Here is a 19,339-nt window from a genome sequence, read left to right on the forward strand (position 1 = left end):
TTGCTTTTTTATCACACATATTTTCAGCCACACTAGTCCTGTGGCTCTAAGGTTGCCAGTGTGGTTGCTTGCTTGCTTTGGACAACAACTACTTTATGAATAATCCTAAACAGATATTCATGCTCCCCAGAGGACTTTAGTGACCCCCTGACCTTTCATTCAAATATTTCTGTAAGTATTGGATGGATTGGAACATATATCTATAGTGCCCAGAGGGTGAATATAGTGTCAGAAGCAGGTCAACGTTTTCACTTATAGTATCTGGATTTAAAAATTTGCACAGGTGTTCGTTGACACAAATCCTCACAAAACTTTGATTTTTCCTCCAGCAAGCTAACATTTGTAAATCCATTTTAGATTTTTAGTGAAATGTCTCAACAACTGAAATGACGTTTAGTACAGACATTCATGTCACCCTCAGGTTGAGTTGTAATAACTGACTTTTTCTCTAGCACCATCATCAGGTCAATCCAATACTTTGTTTTTTGATAAAATACCTGCATCCCAAATGTTGCATGATAACATGCTTATTTACTAACACTATACATGCTCGACATGTTAGCATTAGTAGACTGCAAACATGCATCTTGTTTTCTGGTCTTTTTAAGTGTTAAAATTGTTGTCGTTCCAGGGGAGGCAGTTCTCCATGGGATTCTATCTGGATTCAAACCAACCTCAGAGCTCCTTGAAGCAATAGCCACGGTCAAAAACATTTACACAGCACAGTAGCTGTACTTCAACACAGCTTAGAAATGGAGGCACACCTGTCCACATCGAGAGGCAGCACAGGCCATGTGCGTGAACCGACCAGAGTATCAAAGCACAACTGCACAAAAACAAACAGGCCTGTTCTGCTCGGAGCACAGGCTGATGCGAGACGCTGGTAGGATTCGCCAAAAGGAGTTTGTCCACTGAGGTCTCCAAGGGGAGTTGAGACAAAGGATGTTACACGATTTAAACTGCAGGAAGAGATGGCACGGCAAGCAATAAAGAGCCCTCTGAGCGCAGACAACACCAGCCAACCATCCAATTAGCATTAAATTGGGCCCTTTTGTTCTGAAGCGAGCTGGCTGTCCGGCACAGGGCTGCACAGAGGAATAAAAGGGGTCCTTGTCTGAAGTGAGTCAGCACTGACTGACAGACTGCACTGAGGGGATCTGAGCCCTCCCCACTTGTACTGTACAACACTGAGCTATTTAGATAGCACCCTGAACCCAGCACTAATTAGGAGTCCTGTTACTCCTCAACACACATTCACACATGCTCAGCTGTCACACTGCGCATGAGGAGCACACAGACACACATGCACTCAAAAACAGAGCAATGATTTATTACAGTGTAACAGCAATGTCCTCTCTCAGAGTCATATGCTCTAAGCTCTTGTTTATTCCTGATATGCTGTAACAATACTGAGGTATACTCATATTTAAGAGAAGATTCAGTATTCCCAGGGGCTTGTCCACTTCACAGGCTTCTTCATAAGCTAATTAAGATCCCATCGAGTAAACTGACGGTTTCTCAGCAGAATTATTTATTGTTTCAGACTAACTGGTACCATTCACTTGTTAGTTGTAAGCTTTGCTTGTGAGAGTCAATGGGATATGAGGCCATTACTCTCAAAATTGGATGTGCATCCTTTCAAATGGCTGTATTACACAATCTAATTATTCCCACCATGGATGGCTGGCTTGCAAGTGGTGATTTCATACCCCATTGACCTGCAGTGGCACTGCTTACAAATGCTAATGTTTCTCAGACTCTGTGACTATTCAAAGTTTGGTCTGTTATCAGTGTGACAGGCATCTGAAGCCTTCAAGATAAGTGTCTGATGTTGATACAATGCGGCTTGTGTTTCCTTTGAATCACCCCTGCCTCCGCTCAGATTGTCCCATAAGCCTGTTTTTTGTTCTGTTGTACAGGCTAAGATGTGTCCATTTAAGTAACAGCATTCTGCAGATGATTCTCACAAGCAATACAAACCTAACAACAATTTGAAATATAACTGCCACAAACAGAAATGATTACTCTTTAACTGAGACTCCATGGGTAAGAGGACATATTTGGTAATTCTGTTCTATGTGTAAAGAATCACTGTAACTAAAGGTACTGTATGTACATAGCTATAAACTGCTCCCATACAAATATGCCTCTCTCTGTTTTTCATATTGATCAGTGTATACATCTGTATATTTGAAGGTATTAAATTAGACAAGGACCATGCTATTAACAACATTGATATCCCTGAATTTGAGAGTTTGAACAAGTCATGTAACAAGCACTGTAAATCTTCTTATTCTTATACAAAAAACAATGCCCATGCAGGCGGTGATGGCAATCATTGGATGTCTGCTGTCATTCCAAGATCAGGCGTATCCTCAAAGTGGACCTTGTAGTCCCCCTCCTGCTCCTCAAAGACAATGACCTTATTCATATAGAGAAAAAAGTGAGAGACAAAGAAGAAAGAGTTAGAGCACTGAGACTTGACTCACTGTGTAGTGACACACTAAAACACACTACAAATGAAGCTAGAGCCAGCACCCAGTTTCCTTAGCTTAGCATAAAGATGGAAACAGGGAAACAGATGATGGTAAATGGTACAGAAACCAGAGTGTCCAACAACACGCTGTGGTTTTCATATAACATGTTAATTAATGTGCTTTAGAGTTTCTGTTAGACAGTGTTTGTTAGCAGATAGGCTAACGGTTTATACCATGTCCAGTCTTAATGCAAGGCTAAGCTGACAGTAGCTTAGCATGCAGATTGATTGATTGATTTTCTTGTATTTTTGCATCACACAAAGTGCCCAACCGACATGGGTTTACAAGACACAAAAAGTACAGTTGGTCAAACATTTGATTTAATTACAGAATGACACCTTATTTTACAGATCAGAGTTGAAAACAATATTCTGCCTTCTTGGCAAATAAAATCTGTTCCAAAAAAGGTTCCTGAAGCAGAACTCAAGTTATTCTCCAGCCAAAAGAAATCAACATAAATGGAAGACATTTTACTATAAACTACTTTTCATACATCCTTGTGGACAGACATTAGAGCTGTAGCTTTCTTTCTAACTATCAGCAACAAAGCAAATAAGCACATTAAAAAAATAAAATAAAATCCCTCTAATAAATGCTGTACCTGATTGATTCCACTGTTGAGAAAGGGACCAGGGAGGTAGAGAGTCTGCTGGGGGCCAATTGACCAGTAGCGGCCCAGATTCAGCCCATTGACAAATACAACACCTTTCTCCCAGCCCTGTGGAACCAAAGGAAATATCATGTCTTTGCAATGCATGAATTATTTCTCATACAAACACACATGCAAAAAATTACCATAGCATAACAACTATATGTTTCGATTGACTTACTGGCAGCTTCACAAATGTGTCACTTGGATACCCGTACGCGAACAGCCGCCCCATGAAGAATCCAGGGAAGCTGGGAGTTTCAGGGAGAGTTTTCCAAGGTGCCCGATAAAGACTGAAATGAGGCATCCACTTCAAACACACTATTACAGCAAAGTGAAAGTGATATGCAATGCTTTAGATTCAATAAAGCGTACCAACCTATCAATGAAGCTGGGTTTCATATCCAGGCTGTATATTGTAAAATCCCGCAAGGAGATATTGTTTAATAAAATGTCTCCCACGAGGCCTGCAAGAATACAAATCAAAATTGGCTTGTACACTACCCACTGTGTGCTTGAGTGATTTAATAGCAGGCACAGCAATGAACTGCATATTGTCTGTCGATCACCTTTATGTTGTTTGTCAAGGTCCCTTCCCTGGTGAACTCGTCCACAGTTTTCCACCAATAAACTTAAGGTACGCCGTCCCTGTAGGGATTGATCGTTTTTATGTCTCTTGCAAGTTTTGGCAACAGCCAACAGTTGAGCATCCATCACATCCAATAACTAGTTATGACATTTACTGTACATTTGCCTTCATTGTCCAACTTGAAGCCATACCTTACCATCAGGAACCGCCAGCTCCAGGCTTTGGCGCTTGAAAAGGCCAATGAAACTTCTGTCTACAAACACCTAGAGACAAAAATATAGTCAGTCATATAAAATCTATTACAGTACATGACACACAAACTCTGCCTCACTTGAATGAAATATCTCAGAGGTGGCTGTAGTTTTGCCAACCATCCCCAAGGTCACCACCTTTACACAACTTTCATGGGCTGTAGGGCTGCACAGTATGGTGAAAACATCATATAGTGCTTACTTTGACAGATATTGTGATTACGATATGATTCACAGCATGTGTTTGTGTGGGAATCATCATTTTTTTAATTTAATTTTTAATTTAATTTTAACAAAAGAATCTATTAAAATCATGCATGAAATGTGAAATTCCTGGGGGTCTGTACCAAACAAACATGTTTTCTTAAATCTGGAGAAGATTTGTAGACCAGGGCATATCTGCAGCACTACAGTACTTCATTATAAAGCTATTTTGTCACACATTTTACCTTTATCAAAACATTGCAGCTCTTGCGATTTGCATATTGCTTCTGCTATTTGCATATTGTACTTGGCCATATTGTGATTACGATAATATTTTGATTAATTGTGCAGCCCTAGTCTGCTTTATGTGCAGAAATGTGTACTGTGGGCATACCAACAACATAAAGCGACCATTGATAGCACTGTGTCATTTTAAAGGAAATGTTCAACATTTTGGAAAATACACTTATTCGCACATTTGGTGAGAGTTAGATGAGAAGATGGATACCACTCTCACAACTGTCCATTAAATATAAAGTTAAAGTCAGGAGACAGTTCACCTACCATAAAGACTGGAAACAGGAGGAAACAGCTAGCCTGGTTCCAACGGGGCTATCTGCACCTCTAATGCTCACTAATAATCACATTATATGTCATATGTTATATCTAATAGCTCACACTGACAAGTTGTCTCCAGGAAGTCACTGCGCCTGGCCAAGATATTGGCATACTTTGTGTACAGTTGAAGTGAGTTTCTCATTTTTTATCAACTCGCAGCAAAAACATATTTCCTAAAATGTCAACATTTTCCTTTAAGTTTTTTTCAGTAGCTACAAACATATTATTGATTATAAATGAGTTAATAGAAGGCAACTGCATCCATACTGCATAATGTCAGAGTGAGTGAGATTGTGCCATCACGCACAATGAGCACTCACCAGGGCACGGTCTCGGACATTGTCTCCAGACTTCAATAATCCTCCACTGGTGATGGTGGTCTCATACAGTGTGTATCCGTAGGACTGGCCATTCTTGTTGTTCACAGGTAGATTCTCCATATTTATGGGTTTGAGTGACTTAAATGGCTGCAGGAAATTGACGAAAATGAATCGACTTCTTTGATTGAAAAGCTCAATTACTTTCATTACACAAACAGGCAACAGATAATCTTACATAAAACATACTCCCTCAGTGAAGCTCAAAGCATCCCATAAGGACATGTGCTGGTACATGATGGCTGGTTCATAAGCCTCCCTGTAATGTAGCACTGGCATGTCAGAAAAACTGTCTCCTCCTGTACAGATGAGTAAAATACAAGATCAGGCAAAGGGGTCGGTCTCTGCATGTATTATAACTTTTAAACTTAGTGTTTAACTTACTGTTGTATCGAGAAAGTAAGTCCCTAAGGAGATGGTACTTTGGAGTGTACTCCCCGGCTTCAGACAAGGGCGCATCATAATCTGAACAACAGGGCAATGGTACATAGATTAATTATCACGTGCTGCCACCTGCTGGGTGTTAAAGTCAATGCTGGTTCTGTAAACAACTGGGAAGATATTCATTGTCATAAAATCTTTGTAAATTTGCATCAGAGACACCGCTGGTTTGTTTGTAATAGAGCACATGACACATGGGGACAAACCATAGCTGGGGACCAGTGCTTTGTAAGAAGGATCCTGGAGTGCTCCACTCATGAAACCAAAACTGGAGCCTCCATGGAACATGTAGAGGTTGACAGACATGCCTCGCCTCAGAATTTCTCTCACAGTGGACACCATATCTGACAAGAAGTTCAACATGTTCACGGTAAACAAATGTACTCCTTAAAAACATAAAAGTCCCTGCAATTGGGAAATCTTAATACAGTTTTAAAGTCAAGTCAAAGAAAGCTTTTTGACCTTTTGCTGACCTCCTGACTCTGACTCATTCAAAAGAAGGTTGACCCTGACTTTCACGTTGACATTTGCATTTACATTGTTGGCATGTAGCTGGTGTTCCTCATGCAAAAAGTACAGCAGTAGGAAAATATGGAAAGTGAAGAATTTGTTTACAGCACTAAAGATTGCCTTGAGATCCAATATTGTGACTTTACCAATATGTGTTTTTCCAGGCTGATGCCAGTATATAAGAAAATCTGCATATGTCAAAAATGCTTAAACAGTGTCAAAAAGCCTCAAAACTCATTAACATCAAGGATTACTTGCATTATAAATTTCCCAGGGAATCCTGGGACCCCTACACAAAGGTATAGGGATGGCCCAGGATCGCATTGGTAGAAAGGTGTCTTTTTAATCTAAAAAGCCTCCATTAACAGGTAGAACCTATCTTACCCTCTGGGGGAAGCACATGGTGGAGGTCACCCCACACATCGTACCAGCCAGTCCAGTAGTCCATCACCATGGTGGGGCCGTTAGGCTGACAAATAGTGCAGAAAAGACACACACAATCATACACATCTACAGTGACACACAGAGACATTATGTGAAAAAGGTAAAATACACACCTGGATAGCATTCAGATCCTGGATGTCTCTCTGATTCAGCTTCTGTAGCTTCAATGATCTGATGGCTTCAAGATAGGAGATCACAGGGTAAGCTTTGACTGTGTGTGTGTGTGTGTGTGTGTGTGTGTGTGTGTGTGTGTGTGTGTGTGTGTTAATTATATACTGTACCTCCTTCCACACCTCCCGACTTTAATGTGTTGTGGTTGTCCGATGTGAACAGGAGCTCACTGATCCCTCTGGATTGTAGAGCCTTTCAAAATAAAACACAATGTCACGACAGAGTTAGATCACATCCATTCTATCAATAACCTCAATGTGTACATTTGTGTTTTAATGTAGGGTTAAAGGACCAGTGTGTAGGATTTAGTGGCTATAAGATATGGTAGCTATTTTAATTAAGCACCTCTTTAATGAAAAGCATGTAACTTTCATCCTTCGCAAAGGATCCATACTCGTTTTCGACCTGCACAGCGATAATGGGACCTCCTTTCTTGAACTAAAAAACAAACATTTTTAAGGACAACAAATCCAATGAACTGGAGCTACAGTAAACTTGTTTTCAGCTTCGGTGACCTGCAGTGGAACCACTTTTGGTATAAGTTTGTCAAAAAAAGTGTCGACAGCCTGAGTAAAGCCTGGATAAGTCGTCCTCAGTCTCATGCTGCCATCGCTGAGGAGCCAGCTGCAAAGAGACAGAAAACAAGATGCTTAGTTATGACTAAAGCCACAGAGCTGCAAGAACAACGGAGGCACAGTACGTCTAAGATAGTGGACAAAGCTTCACTTACTGGACAAGTCTTCCCTTACAGCAAGATGCGACTCCTTTACCCACAGACTGCACGCAAATTAATTCATTTATTCAGGCACATAAACTAGTCAGAGCTTGTTGAACAAAGCATCGGATGTGCTTTGGGTTTAAATCTATATCCTTCTTTCATATATACACAGAACATCAGGACTTCTGTATGCAATGGTTTATACATTTGTCCTTAAGTAGTTATATGCAAAGAATACTAGCAGTACCTTGGAAGTCCTCCTAGGTCCAGCTCAGAGGAAATGTAGGGCCCTGGACGTAGAATCACCCACAACCCCAAGTCAGCAGCAAGATTGATATATGCTCTGAAACCCAGACAGAGAAGGCAATCAATACGCATTTTATTTCTGTACAAACAAAGTTTATACCCCCAGTGAGCATCCTATATCTTGTTGTTTGAGGTGTGTGAAATGTGCTTGGCAACAACTGAGGCGTCACATGATCCCTCTTCACTTATCACCGCTGTGCTGTTAATTGCTTGCTAAGTTGCTGTTGTTGGGGAGATGCCTCTGTTGTCAGGTGGGACCTCTCTGCCTCTAGCTTCTCCCCAGAGCACTGGGGCTTAGATGATGAGAAGAAAAAAGAGAGTATTCCCAACACACCCTAATAATATTGTTAGAGCAGCTAGAGAGGTGGTGCAAGGTGTTTTCATTCTTAATATGGACATTATTAAGTTGAATGTTTGGTTTAATGAGAACATGGGCTACACTCCCATAAGCAGCAAACTGTGTGGTTATTAATCGCAAGTGTATTCAGGTCCAGGAAGAGTCACTCCTTACTCTAAATCCAGCTGCGTGTGGAAGTTGAAAACGCCTCTCTCTGGCTGGTGCAGACTCCACGGCACATACCTGCAAAGATCCAGGTTGTTGTCTGTTAACGTTCAACCAGTGACCAGTCTTAAGAAACAAAGCAAATACGAAGCAGTTTTCCTACGTAGTGAGAGTGTTGATGCCACAGGCCTTCATTTTCAACAGGCGGTCCCTCCAGTAGGCCCTGGGCACACGGAAATAATGGACGGATCCCCCGAGGATGTGGAAGGGCTGCCCCTCCAGGGTGAACTGGGACGAGTTGGCACTCAGGCCCACCTTCCTGGTCATTCTCCGTCCCCCTGCTGGCCTGCTGGAGGAGATGTTGTCTCATAATAAAGCACATTGACCATTGTGCTTGAATAGACCACATGACATGCTTGATAGGAATTTGCAGATGTCTTGTGTTGGCAAACACAACCACAAAAGAGCAGGAACATATCTGAATTTAAAGGCAAGACTTTCACAGATGAGATTAACACTTTTTTTCCCTCCTTTTATCCTTTATCCTCTGTGCTGCCGTTAAAGCCGTTGTTCATTCTTTTCTTTTTAAGCAAAAGAAACAACAGCAAAGCAACAGTTTTTGGTATAGTATCACTTTGTCTTTCACCATATCCCTAAGGAGACACTTGCAGCATTGCTATGAATTGCATTGACATTAATTCACTGTAATAATGTAATCATTAGGTACAAGGAGCCTCAAAGTAGCTAAAACATGTTTAACAATCATACTGAGCACTTACCCGAGCCATCTGTACATGATGAAGCCAACAATGCACAGGCAGATAAGTGCATATTTCCTTTTGTGCACATTTCTTATCCTCAAGACAACCATTGATAGGATGTGAGGACCCTTGCAGAGACATAAGCAGCAGTCCAGTTAAGTTGACAGCAGCATCTGAGCACAGATGAACTGTAAGGCGGGTGTGAATGTAGCACCGCCTGTGGGAGTGCCCCTGCAGAGCCATGGAGATGTTACACACCTCATTAACAGGGTGTGTCTGTGTGCCTGTGTCTTAGGTTTTGCAGAAAATAAAGGTATAGGTGAGAATGACGAAATCACTGCATCAAATATAATTATCACTTTAATAATATAATGCAATTAAAACATAAACCTACTTATGGAAACATTTTGTCCCACCATCAGATTTATGGTAGTGTATGGGACACAAAGTATCACAAAAGCCCTAATATTATAACGTTATTATATTATATTATATTATATTTGAACTGAATTCATTTTGAATAATGTAATACAGTGACACATTCACAAACATTTTCAATTAGCCTACTGTTTTATGCGCTCTTCCCATATTTAGAACAGGAATTAGACGTTCCCTTCATCTCCCTCTATCCTCCGACAAGAAGGACTACATTTCCCATGGTCCTTAGAAGTCGGAGCTTGCGCAATATGTTTTCCACGGCCCTGGCTTCTGTTAGTGTTACTGTTTGGTGTTGTTGTCACATTAAAGGGGCAAAAGAACGAATTAACGAAGTTAACATAACCCTGAGCCTGTCGCATGAGGTAAGGAAGGTACCGCGGCTAGCTGTGTGCTCTGTCGCGGACTTTAGACGCGTGTTGAGGTGTAGTCCTGACGGAAAACACACAGTTAACAGTTAGATTAGTTGAGCGTTAACAGTTACAGCTAGCTAGCAACACAGAGAGAGAAGCTAGCAGAGCACCAAACAAACCAACGAAAGTCAAAGATTATGAGACCAGAGGCATCATGCGGACCAGACTAGTTACACAGTGAGGGTCTTCACCTATCAAATTGTTAAGACTTGTCGGCAGGCCAGAGATAGCCAGCTAACACTGACTGTTTGAGCAGTCAGTGTTAGCACCTATTTGAGCTAACCCACTGAGTCAGCTTGCTAACGTAACTTACACAAACAGTCTCTCCAGAAGACACTGGCTGAGTTCATGTTCACTTTCATCTTGTTACAAAAGTTGTATCATTGACTACGACGCAGTCCTTGTTAGAATAAGAGATGTTTGCAGTTGACGTTACCATGCAGACCAGTTCAAGGGTTTGATAAACAAATCAGACAATAGCAGCATTTATTAAACTGACATTAGCATTAGCTATGCTTCTCTAATTTCACTTATCAAGGTTGATAAGCTAATAACAGCAGATCCTGTTTAACCCCTCTTTTTACATTTTACAATTCGCGACGTTGGTAAATAACCTGGGTCCTGTTTCTCTTTGTCATCTACATTAAACTTTTGATTAATTAAAAAAGTAATTGAGGACCAGATATAGTTTTTATAGTGTTGTGTTTAGGACAAAGGAAACACTTATTAGTCAAACAAATAGTGACTTATCAGACTGAATCAGTCACACATTAGCATAACCTTTTTATCAAGTGATGTGTTGGGTGGACGAGAGATTGTTTGAAACAAACAACATTAAAGTCACATCAGATGCATGGTGTATGGGGAAAGGTGCTAAACAGCTGTTTGTTATTGAACTGTCTCAAGGCCAAGTGTTTTTGTCAAGCATGTGACCACTTTCATTGTTCCTTGTTGTAAAATAATAACAAGGAAATACTGTATGTAAGTTATATTTTCATGTATGCACATAAAAAACATTTCTTAAAGCACAAAATGTAATTATTGTGCATAAATAATGCTATGGGATAAAGCTGACATGGGTGGAAAATTAAGTAAACAACATTGATCTCATACTGCAGGCTAATTCTCTGCAGAATGTGCCTCTAGAAAATATACCCAGCATACCGAAGAGAGTCTTCTGCTGTTTCGATCTGCATCTGAAAGGTTATTGTACATTTCTACAGAGAGTGCCACCTGCCAGCTCTTGCCCTCACTTTGTTTCCTTGGTTTTGGGTTGTGGCAGGTTACTGGGTAAGCCCCTCCCTGCCATGAGAGCTGACCACCAGGTCGACACCCCCCCCTCCTTCTGCAGTTGATGGATCTGCAGCTGGTCCAGAGATGACAGACAGCGTCAGGGCCTTCCTCCGCAATGTTGCGACGGTCAGAACACACACACACACACACTGTACTCATACATAAGCTGTGATACGAGCCACAGGTTGTATAGTTTATGACAGTGAAACAGATCCATGCTTTCAAACTAATGGATCCATTCATCTTTATTTTGAGGACGCAGAGACATACACTCACTGGTTACTTTATTATGTACACCTATATTGAAAGATTTTTGTAATATTATGTCGACACAATTAACATACATGAGAGTGGCATAATATTACAAACACTTTCATTATAATACAGTCCAGTATAAGTATTGGATTGCATTAGATTGTTCAGGTGTGCCTTAAGTGAGCAGTGAGATTATTTTTTAGGTTTGTTTGTTTATTTGTTTTATTGTTCAGCTAAGCAGATTAAAGACTGTAATTGTCACACACTGATGTATCCTAACCAATCTAAATGTAGAAAGACAAAACCTTGAATCCCATACAGATCTAAAGTGGGTGAACACAATTAACAATAAACTGATGTATGTTTGATGTATGATGTACAAGTTTTTGTGTACTTTCTGGCTATACTCCAAAAAAGTCCAAAGATAATGTTTGTCTTTGGAATAATTATAAGAGATGTTAATGTGTCTGTGTACAATGTACACCTAGTTGCTTGATTGGGAATAACTTTAGCATTATTGTTGTATAAAGTCAAGGCTATAAGTTGGGAAGAATGCCATGATGGAATAAAAAGATATTTTGGAAAAACGGGGCATTTTTAAAACAGGGCAACATTTTAAAACATAAATGTCTATTGTGAAATAACATTATTGTCTGTTATGATGAAACATTTCATCATCACAAATAATAAGGAGTTGAGTTTTAATAATTTCTTCAATTATTTTGCAATTAATCGTTTCATTTATATATTTTACACAATTTGTTAAAGGGATTATTTATTTCATAATTATTTATTTTGTAATATTGAACACTTTGGCCATTTAACAGTGTTGGGCAGAGGAAAGATGGCAGTGTTGTGGAGCATTTTACTAAATAGCCTAAATGCTGTTTCAGAGGGTTTTCCAGCTTGATAAAAGGAAGAATTGTGATCGTCATGATATGATTTAAACAGAACATTGACCTGAAGCACTGGCTATACACGGCTTTGTGTACAGAACCAGTTGTGATCTGCCTTCAAATACCTGTATCGGCCTAATTCTTGTGTTCGAGAAATTGAGACATTTCAAAGCTCCATTACAATAGTACTTTTTACAAGTCTGAAACAAACACCTTATGTGTATTCTACTCACTCTGGGTTCTCTAGGGGATCAAGGACTCCATATTGGGGATTGGAACAATCTCCAAGCTGGATGCCCGCATCCAGCAGAAAAGGGAAGAGCAGCGGAGGAGAAGGGCCAGCGGGGCCCTGGCACAGAGACGGGCACAGAGTGAAGAGCGCAAACCGGACAAGTAGGCCAGAACAAAAAGTTGCTTCTGATTTCCTTTCTTAGCCAGAGTCAGAGAGTCTCATGGATGATATTTTAATGTGTCTGATTTATTAGCAGCTTTTCTGAAAAAGCTGGGAATGCAACTCATGACTGACCTGAAATGATCCTTTTAGGTAGAACTTCCAAACAAACACATCACTATATTTACCTTAAGATAAGAGATAGGTGAGTTTTGTGTCTCTACCGAGGCTAGCAAAGGAGGAGGAGTTTACACAGCTTGAAAGTGCTAAACTTACTTCAACAAAATCCTCAGTCATGAATCCATGCAGCTGTAATATATCCTCATTATCAAAGGATCTGTCCTAGGTTTCTGCCTTTTAACAGGCAGTTTTTCCTTGCCCTTGTCGCCAAGTGCTTGCTCATGGTGATACTGTTGGGTCTCTGTAATTAATGTTAAAGAGTTCGGTCTAGACCTGCTCTATTTGAAAAGTGTCCTGAGATAACTTTTGTTATGAATTGGCGCTATACAAATAAAATTGAATTGAATTAAAAAGGACTGTTACCATACATACCTTCACTCTGGAAACAGAAACATGTTAATAGCATCCATTCAAGTGTGTCTGACTCTGGCTAAGTAAGGAAAGTAAAATTAAAGTGAAAGCAGACTATCCCTTTATTATTCAACAGTAATGGACGTTGTCATTTATTTTCTCTTTCAGTGAACCCAAAGTAGCCAGCAGGATTTTTCAGTGCTGTGCCTGGAATGGAGGAGTGTTCTGGGTGAGATATTTAACCTGCTTTTACAGTACAGCCTCACCACTGAACCCCACTGAGTAGTACATTACAGCTGCAAGTTTTCAGTTTCCGTGATAACACTACTTCTGGATGGCTGTTCTTTAACCATGTGTTGCCCCAAACCTATCTTTTAGTTTCTGTACAATTTTGGGATCAAGTCCTTCTTGCAGATGTCAGCTAAAGAAATGTTATGTGGCCTTAATGACCTCTTTTCCTAATCCCTTTGGGTGCTGTCTGCAGTTCCCAAAGAAGTCTTAAAATATCTTGAATGTGGTTATATAAATGCAAAGCCTCAGAAGCTTTTCCTGTTCCTGTTTTTCCTGTTTTAATTTCCATTTCCTGGTTGTGTATTTTCCTTTAAATGGCCATGAAACGATCTAAGCCAAATACCAGATTTTAAAAAGCCTGTTGTGTGGGGAAGCATGAGTTGAAGAGTGATTGTAGCATTTCATTTTCTCTCTCCAGCTCAGTCTGTTTCTCTTCTACCGGGTGTTTATCCCACTGCTGCAGACTCTCACAGCAAAAATCATCGGTATGTATGCTAGTGAATCTAGGGCAGGTTCCCTGACTTGTGGCAGGAAAAACAGTCAGTCAACAAGCTTGTTTTTGCTCCAGGTGACCCATCCCTCCATGGCAGTGTGTGGTCCTGGTTAGAGTTCATCCTGACCTCTGTCTTCAGTGCTCTCTGGGTTCTCCCTCTGTTCGTCCTCAGCAAGATAGTCAACGCCATCTGGTTCCAGGTTGGGCATTGCTTTGCTAGGCTGTAATGATGTTATGGCAGGACAGGTGGCCTTTTTATAATCTATGCACATATCCCATTACACAGGACTTACGTAGCTTTTGAGACATTCTGCATAATGTGTCGTATTTTATTGTCAGTGGAATATGAGTTTTTGTGCTAGAGTTACAGTAAAATACAGCTAATGTCACAAATGGGCTGCATTACCAAAATGGCTGCAATTCATAAAACCAGCCTCTGCCATACATTGTTATCAAGTCTATTCTTCCCATGCTGTGTTGCAAACTGATCCTTTATCAACAAAAGATAAATATCCTGTAAATTTGGATGAACTTTTATTAAGCAGTAAGTTGAACTGAAGTCACACCATTCAACTGGACTCTCTGCTTCACAATAAAAGTCTTCCAGCTGCTTGAACCCAATTAAATAAGGTGTGAAGTAATGAGGCATCACTAGAGGGCTTTCGTTATGAAGCATCTGCAGGCACACACAACAGTATACACATAAATGTTTCAATCCTTTGTTGTTTTTGTGAGGGGATCAGGGAACAATAGTATGAAATGCCTATTCAGATATTTTTATTAAAATAATTTGATTACACAGAAACATTATCTCCTGTCAACTCCTATTGCCATCACAAGGCAAAAGATGTTACAAATCCTGATATTCAGTTGTTTTTCTCATAATGTTTGTTACAGTTTGACTACACTGATGCAGTTTTCAGTATATGTTATTCTCTGTTGCAGGATATAGCTGACCTAGCATTCGAAGTGTCTGGCTGTAAAGCGCAGCCGTTCCCCAGCGTCAGTAAGATCATCGCAGACATGCTCTTTAACCTCCTCCTCCAGGCACTCTTCCTCATTCAGGTACATTTTTGTCTCTGTTTCTTTGTATCGGCACTACAAAATCCCACTATAGTGCGTACATGCAGAACTCTGACTCTATTCACAGTCGTCACACTGGATGTTTGAGTTGAACAGTAACAGTACAGCTGCTGTTGTGCTCAGTCACTGTAGGTAGTGACTGACCTCAACAGCAGGTAGTGTGCAAATGATTTCACTTTTCTGACTGAGTCACAAAGTCATGCCATTCCCAGGGTTCCCATGCATCCTGGAAAACCTGGAAATTTAGAAACTAGTTTCCCACTCATGGAAACCTGGAAATGGATTAAAATGACCAAACATTCTGGAAATAATCCTTGTTCTCCTGGAAATGTTTCATTGTATTTTAGCCCCTCACTCAGATCGCCTACATAGGTGGATATATAGTTTGAAACTCAACTGTAGGTAGGATGAGCTGTGTGGTATGAGGGACGCAAAGATGAACGGACTTGCAGTGATCTTTTTGGCCTTGAGTCTATTTTTTCCAGAGCCGTGAGGGAAGTTCTCGGAGAGATCCAATGGAAATGGTGTGGATGGTCATATCAATATGCATACAGCCTATTAATAATCAAATTTAAAGTTGCTGTTTGTGGTTGATAAATACATGCACACCAGTTTTAATGTTACAAACACTTCACTTTGTCCAAAATGAATTATCTGTAAAACAAAATGACATATAATGAACTGGAGACACTTCATCATGAACTGTGCACATGTTTGTGAGCACGTGCTGTCCTGTATTGTCAAGAAAAAATGATTTCATACATAGAGTGGGAACCCTGCATTCATAAACCACGTGCAAAGATGCTTAATTGCACTTAATTGGTCATTCACAATGACTTTCAGCAGCATCTTCTCCATCAGGCAAACTATTTCATCTCTAGACTCACAAGTCAGTTCAGAGAATTTTCAAAAATAAAAAGCTGTATGGCGTCACACTTCGTGGGATTGTTTTTTTTTTCCTGAAATTGTTTCAGAAACCTTTAAAGAGATCTGTTAGTTGTTTTTAAGGACTTTTCCTGCCACACAACTTGATCGGCATTCATTTTTAACACATACAACATCTCTACTCTCTAAGCTGAAGCAAATGAGTTAAAATGTCTCTTGTGTGGTGTGTTTTCTAGGGTATGATTGTTAGCCTCTTCCCCATCGATGCCATTGGACAGATGGTTAGCCTCCTCCACATGTCTCTGCTCTACTCCCTGTACTGCTTTGAGTATCGCTGGTTCAACCATGGTGAGATACACATTCTAAAACCAAACTAAATCTCCTGGGTTGACGATGATGGTGAACTCAAAAAAAACTGTTTGTGTTTAAGGCATTGAGATGCACCAACGGCTGTCCAATATTGAGAGAAACTGGCCCTATTACTTCGGCTTTGGTTTGCCAATGGCTCTGCTGACCGCCCTGCCCTCCTCATACATCATCAGGTAAGACTTCAAATTCTTGATCAGATTGATGGCTTTTATACATTATCATTACCAAAATATGTTTGTGAGATGGTAGTGTTCCCGCAGAGTCTTAAACAGTCTAAAATTCAATCTGAATTTTAGGCCTTGAAATGTCTTTAGTATGATTCTGACAGGTCTTAAATGGATTGGATTCATTAAGTTAACATTACTTGCATTTTTCAGTCTCACTTTTAAATGTGTTTTGGAAAAATCTGTATTGATCATGCTGTAACAACTACAAAATATAACCAACATGGGACCAATACTGTTTTTGCTTCATATCCTTCATACTTATTTTGGCAGCATGGACGTAAAATAGATCTTAAATTGCATTCACAATGGTCTTAAATGTAATCTCTTTAAAACTGCAGCAACCCTGATACAGTTAGGATTGCTAAGACTACATGTCATCATACATGGGTCTGCGGCCTGATATGTATTAATTTGGGGGTCCTTGATACCAAAAAGGTTGAGAACCACTGCTTGTAAAATGTGGAATATTTCCAAAATACTACAACACGCAAGAGCAAGAGGGCACAATGGAAAACAGACCTCATGTTCTCTGTGGGCTGAGTTATCCATTACTGTTCTTACTGCATGTGATGTTTTTTGTTCTTTTTTTCTACTTAGTGGCTGCTTGTTCTCCATCCTCTTCCCTTTGTTCATCATCAGCGCTAATGAGGCCAAGACACCAACAAAGCTGTAGTGAGTGTGAAATAAAGACTACAATTTCTCTTTAAAAATAGTTTCTTTAAACACACGTCACTCATCACATTTGTGTTTTCCACTCTTTCAGCCACTTCCAGCTGCGTCTCTTCTCCCTGGTTGTGCTGATCAGCAACAAGCTTTTCCACAAGACGGTCCACCTGCAGTCCTCCCTGACATCGTCCACCTCCTCAGAGAGGCTGTCGTCCCCCCACACCTCCCCGACCCGCCAGAGACCTCTGCCCACCCAGTGATGGATCACTTGAAGGAGACAGGAAAACAGTTGATGAGTGGCTTCACTCAGTGTGGTTCCCCTTAATGAAGATGGTGTGCGGTTTAGGACAAAGGGTTTACATGTTTTTATCTAATCTCGGGCCCTCTCCTCATTTTGCGGCACCACCACCCCCAGACACATTTTCAGTGTGACACAAAAATCGACTGCCCGGTGCCTCACACTCAAAACACGTTATATACTCCGCTCTCGACTTCTTTTGTGAATTTTCTTTTATTGTTTTTTTTTGTTTGTTTTTTTGTATAATGTGCCATTTGAGTGACTCTCCTTTAATAAATGACAGCACAAGAAAGCATGTAGTTTTTGATATGTTTAAACAAAGTTGTGACTAAAGAAGGATTTTTTTTTTTACTTTGAAGGGCCTTGTTTGCATTCAGAAGCAAAGCACAGTCAGTTTTCCCTACACTACATGTTTTCTTGATGTTGCAAGTCACATTCCTTCCTCACAGATTGAATGCTTTCTTGCACACCGATACGTTTCTCTGTCAAACGATGGTTTCCTAGCGGTTCCGGGAATAACGTTGTATAGTTTATCCTGTAAGAGCTTTGTTTTTCGTAGAATATACAAATCGGTTCAAGAGCTGCTATAAAATGGATTGGTGACCTTTAGTAATGGAAACCAAATAACAAAGTCACTCTTGTCGTGTGTTGACTCAAGATTTGCTCCGGTCTCTCATGCCACAGTAAAATCTCTCTGCACTGTCTGATGAGATGTACATGTTGCAAATCACGAGGCAACACCAGCAAAGGAAAAAGCTGCCTAAGCGTTTTCAGTCTATGTGAATTTAGTAGGTGATAGGTGAAATGACACTGCCAAACTGCTGCATCTCTGTTTTGTTTATTTCACACCAACCACTGCAATGCTAAGCTCTATAATAAAGGAAGGAGTCACATAGTCTTTATATCTTAATAAATGGGTGATCAGCCTTGACACGCTTGCTCTAGTTTCCCCCCAGAGAGCTATGGCGAAAACAGATCATCGGCTGGTTTTTGTGCTGTATATATAATGTTAATACATCCTGAATGTTCAACAAGCCCGCCACCATGCAGCGACCCAGTCACCAACCTTTCTCTCACACATCACAGCTCATGGCCCTGGGGAGGGGTTGTGATTTTGAAACGGTGTGCAATTGTAAGAGGAGCATAGTGTTTGTGCAGACTGATATATGTGAGTGAGGTTTTGTAAAAGTAATACGTCTAATTTCAATAAAATTGGTCAGTATTCAATATTTTGATCACTGTGTTTGGGGTTTTGCTACCATGGTGAGGACAAGGCAGGACATTTCAAACTCGACAGTGAAGATAGTTTGAGAGCTAGTTGTCACACTGAAAAGCTATTAAAACACAAACATGGATTAATGTTTAAACTGCAGAGAAAATGTAGAATGTTGTTTTACACTTAACATTGATTTCTGACAAATGTGTACCATCTAATAATAGAGCAGAGTTAAAACAAGCATATATTGTGGGTGTGCACTCGACAACATATAGTAAGTTCTATATGTCAGAGCAGTAAACCTGTGAGCATACTGCCTGGCTCCTGTAGAGAGCCATCTCATATGAACACACTGTCAATGATATGAACACAGGAAGAAACAGACAGCACAAAGTAATTGTTTTATAAATTAACAGGTATAAAGAGGCAACCAAAGTATATTATTATTTTTCTCAACTCATAATTTACTTTGAGCACCATATGTGGGTGTAGCTTCTTACATTTCCAAAACATTTTTGA

General features: G+C 40.2%; 3 protein-coding genes across 10 annotated transcripts in view; 2 read left to right on the forward strand and 1 right to left on the reverse strand.

Annotated features, from left to right (window-relative positions):
* The window catches only part of b3gat1b (beta-1,3-glucuronyltransferase 1 (glucuronosyltransferase P) b), a 25,046-nt gene extending 22,904 nt beyond the window's left edge, over positions 1-2,142 (forward strand). For all 3 annotated transcript variants that reach the window (XM_051401314.1, XM_051401311.1, XM_051401312.1), the window contains one exon: positions 632-2,142. The gene's annotated coding sequence lies outside the window, so the exon portion shown is untranslated. The remainder of the gene's footprint in view (positions 1-631) is intronic.
* LOC127364107 (beta-galactosidase-1-like protein 2) lies at positions 1,315-9,333 on the reverse strand. Of its 5 annotated transcripts, none has more exons than XM_051401289.1 (19): positions 9,097-9,325; positions 8,481-8,666; positions 8,327-8,395; positions 7,757-7,852; positions 7,307-7,415; positions 7,137-7,229; positions 6,902-6,983; positions 6,734-6,798; positions 6,561-6,645; positions 5,873-6,010; positions 5,610-5,690; positions 5,415-5,524; positions 5,169-5,315; positions 3,967-4,038; positions 3,756-3,834; positions 3,566-3,653; positions 3,368-3,479; positions 3,139-3,255; positions 1,315-2,422 (listed from the first exon to the last, which is right to left on the reverse strand). In XM_051401289.1, exons 1-19 carry the CDS (start codon positions 9,186-9,188, stop codon positions 2,336-2,338), a joined length of 1,908 nt encoding a protein of 635 aa, XP_051257249.1. In that variant the 5' UTR covers positions 9,189-9,325; the 3' UTR covers positions 1,315-2,335. The 5 variants fall into 5 exon arrangements, 4 of the variants coding, with proteins under 4 accessions (XP_051257249.1, XP_051257250.1, XP_051257252.1 ...); XM_051401290.1 differs by having other exon boundaries at positions 8,481-8,663; positions 9,097-9,323; XM_051401292.1 differs by lacking the exon at positions 3,566-3,653 and having other exon boundaries at positions 3,368-3,507; positions 9,097-9,333.
* Positions 9,334-9,752: 419 nt separating this feature from the next.
* Positions 9,753-18,831, forward strand: ei24 (EI24 autophagy associated transmembrane protein). 2 transcript variants are annotated; one of them, XM_051401310.1, is made up of 11 exons: positions 9,753-9,878; positions 11,209-11,345; positions 12,618-12,763; positions 13,461-13,521; positions 14,002-14,068; positions 14,152-14,276; positions 15,022-15,141; positions 16,281-16,392; positions 16,475-16,586; positions 17,238-17,312; positions 17,404-18,831. In XM_051401310.1, the coding sequence occupies exons 2-11, from the start codon at positions 11,304-11,306 to the stop codon at positions 17,564-17,566; spliced, it is 1,023 nt and encodes a 340-aa protein (XP_051257270.1). In that variant the 5' UTR covers positions 9,753-9,878; positions 11,209-11,303; the 3' UTR covers positions 17,567-18,831. The 2 variants fall into 2 exon arrangements, with proteins under 2 accessions (XP_051257270.1, XP_051257269.1); XM_051401309.1 differs by lacking the exon at positions 9,753-9,878 and having other exon boundaries at positions 11,188-11,345.
* The last annotated feature ends 508 nt before the right edge of the window (positions 18,832-19,339 follow it).

This window comes from Dicentrarchus labrax, unplaced genomic scaffold (genome assembly GCF_905237075.1).
Source record: "Dicentrarchus labrax unplaced genomic scaffold, dlabrax2021, whole genome shotgun sequence".
Taxonomy (NCBI): Eukaryota; Metazoa; Chordata; class Actinopteri; family Moronidae; genus Dicentrarchus; species Dicentrarchus labrax.

Excerpts from the sequence above, each read along its gene's own strand:
- ei24 (XM_051401310.1), top strand. The coding sequence starts at position 11,304 with ATGACAGACAGCGTCAGGGCCTTCCTCCGCAATGTTGCGACG. Across the intron at positions 12,764-13,460 it reads GAAGAGCGCAAACCGGACAA|TGAACCCAAAGTAGCCAGCA; the intron begins GTAGGCCAGAAC and ends TTTCTCTTTCAG. Across the intron at positions 14,277-15,021 it reads TCAACGCCATCTGGTTCCAG|GATATAGCTGACCTAGCATT; the intron begins GTTGGGCATTGC and ends TCTCTGTTGCAG.
- LOC127364107 (XM_051401289.1), bottom strand. The coding sequence starts at position 9,188 with ATGGTTGTCTTGAGGATAAGAAATGTGCACAAAAGGAAATATGCACTT. Across the intron at positions 7,230-7,306 it reads CAAAAGTGGTTCCACTGCAG|TTCAAGAAAGGAGGTCCCAT; the intron begins GTCACCGAAGCT and ends TTTGTTTTTTAG. Across the intron at positions 5,525-5,609 it reads CTTACTTTCTCGATACAACA|GAGGAGACAGTTTTTCTGAC; the intron begins GTAAGTTAAACA and ends TCATCTGTACAG.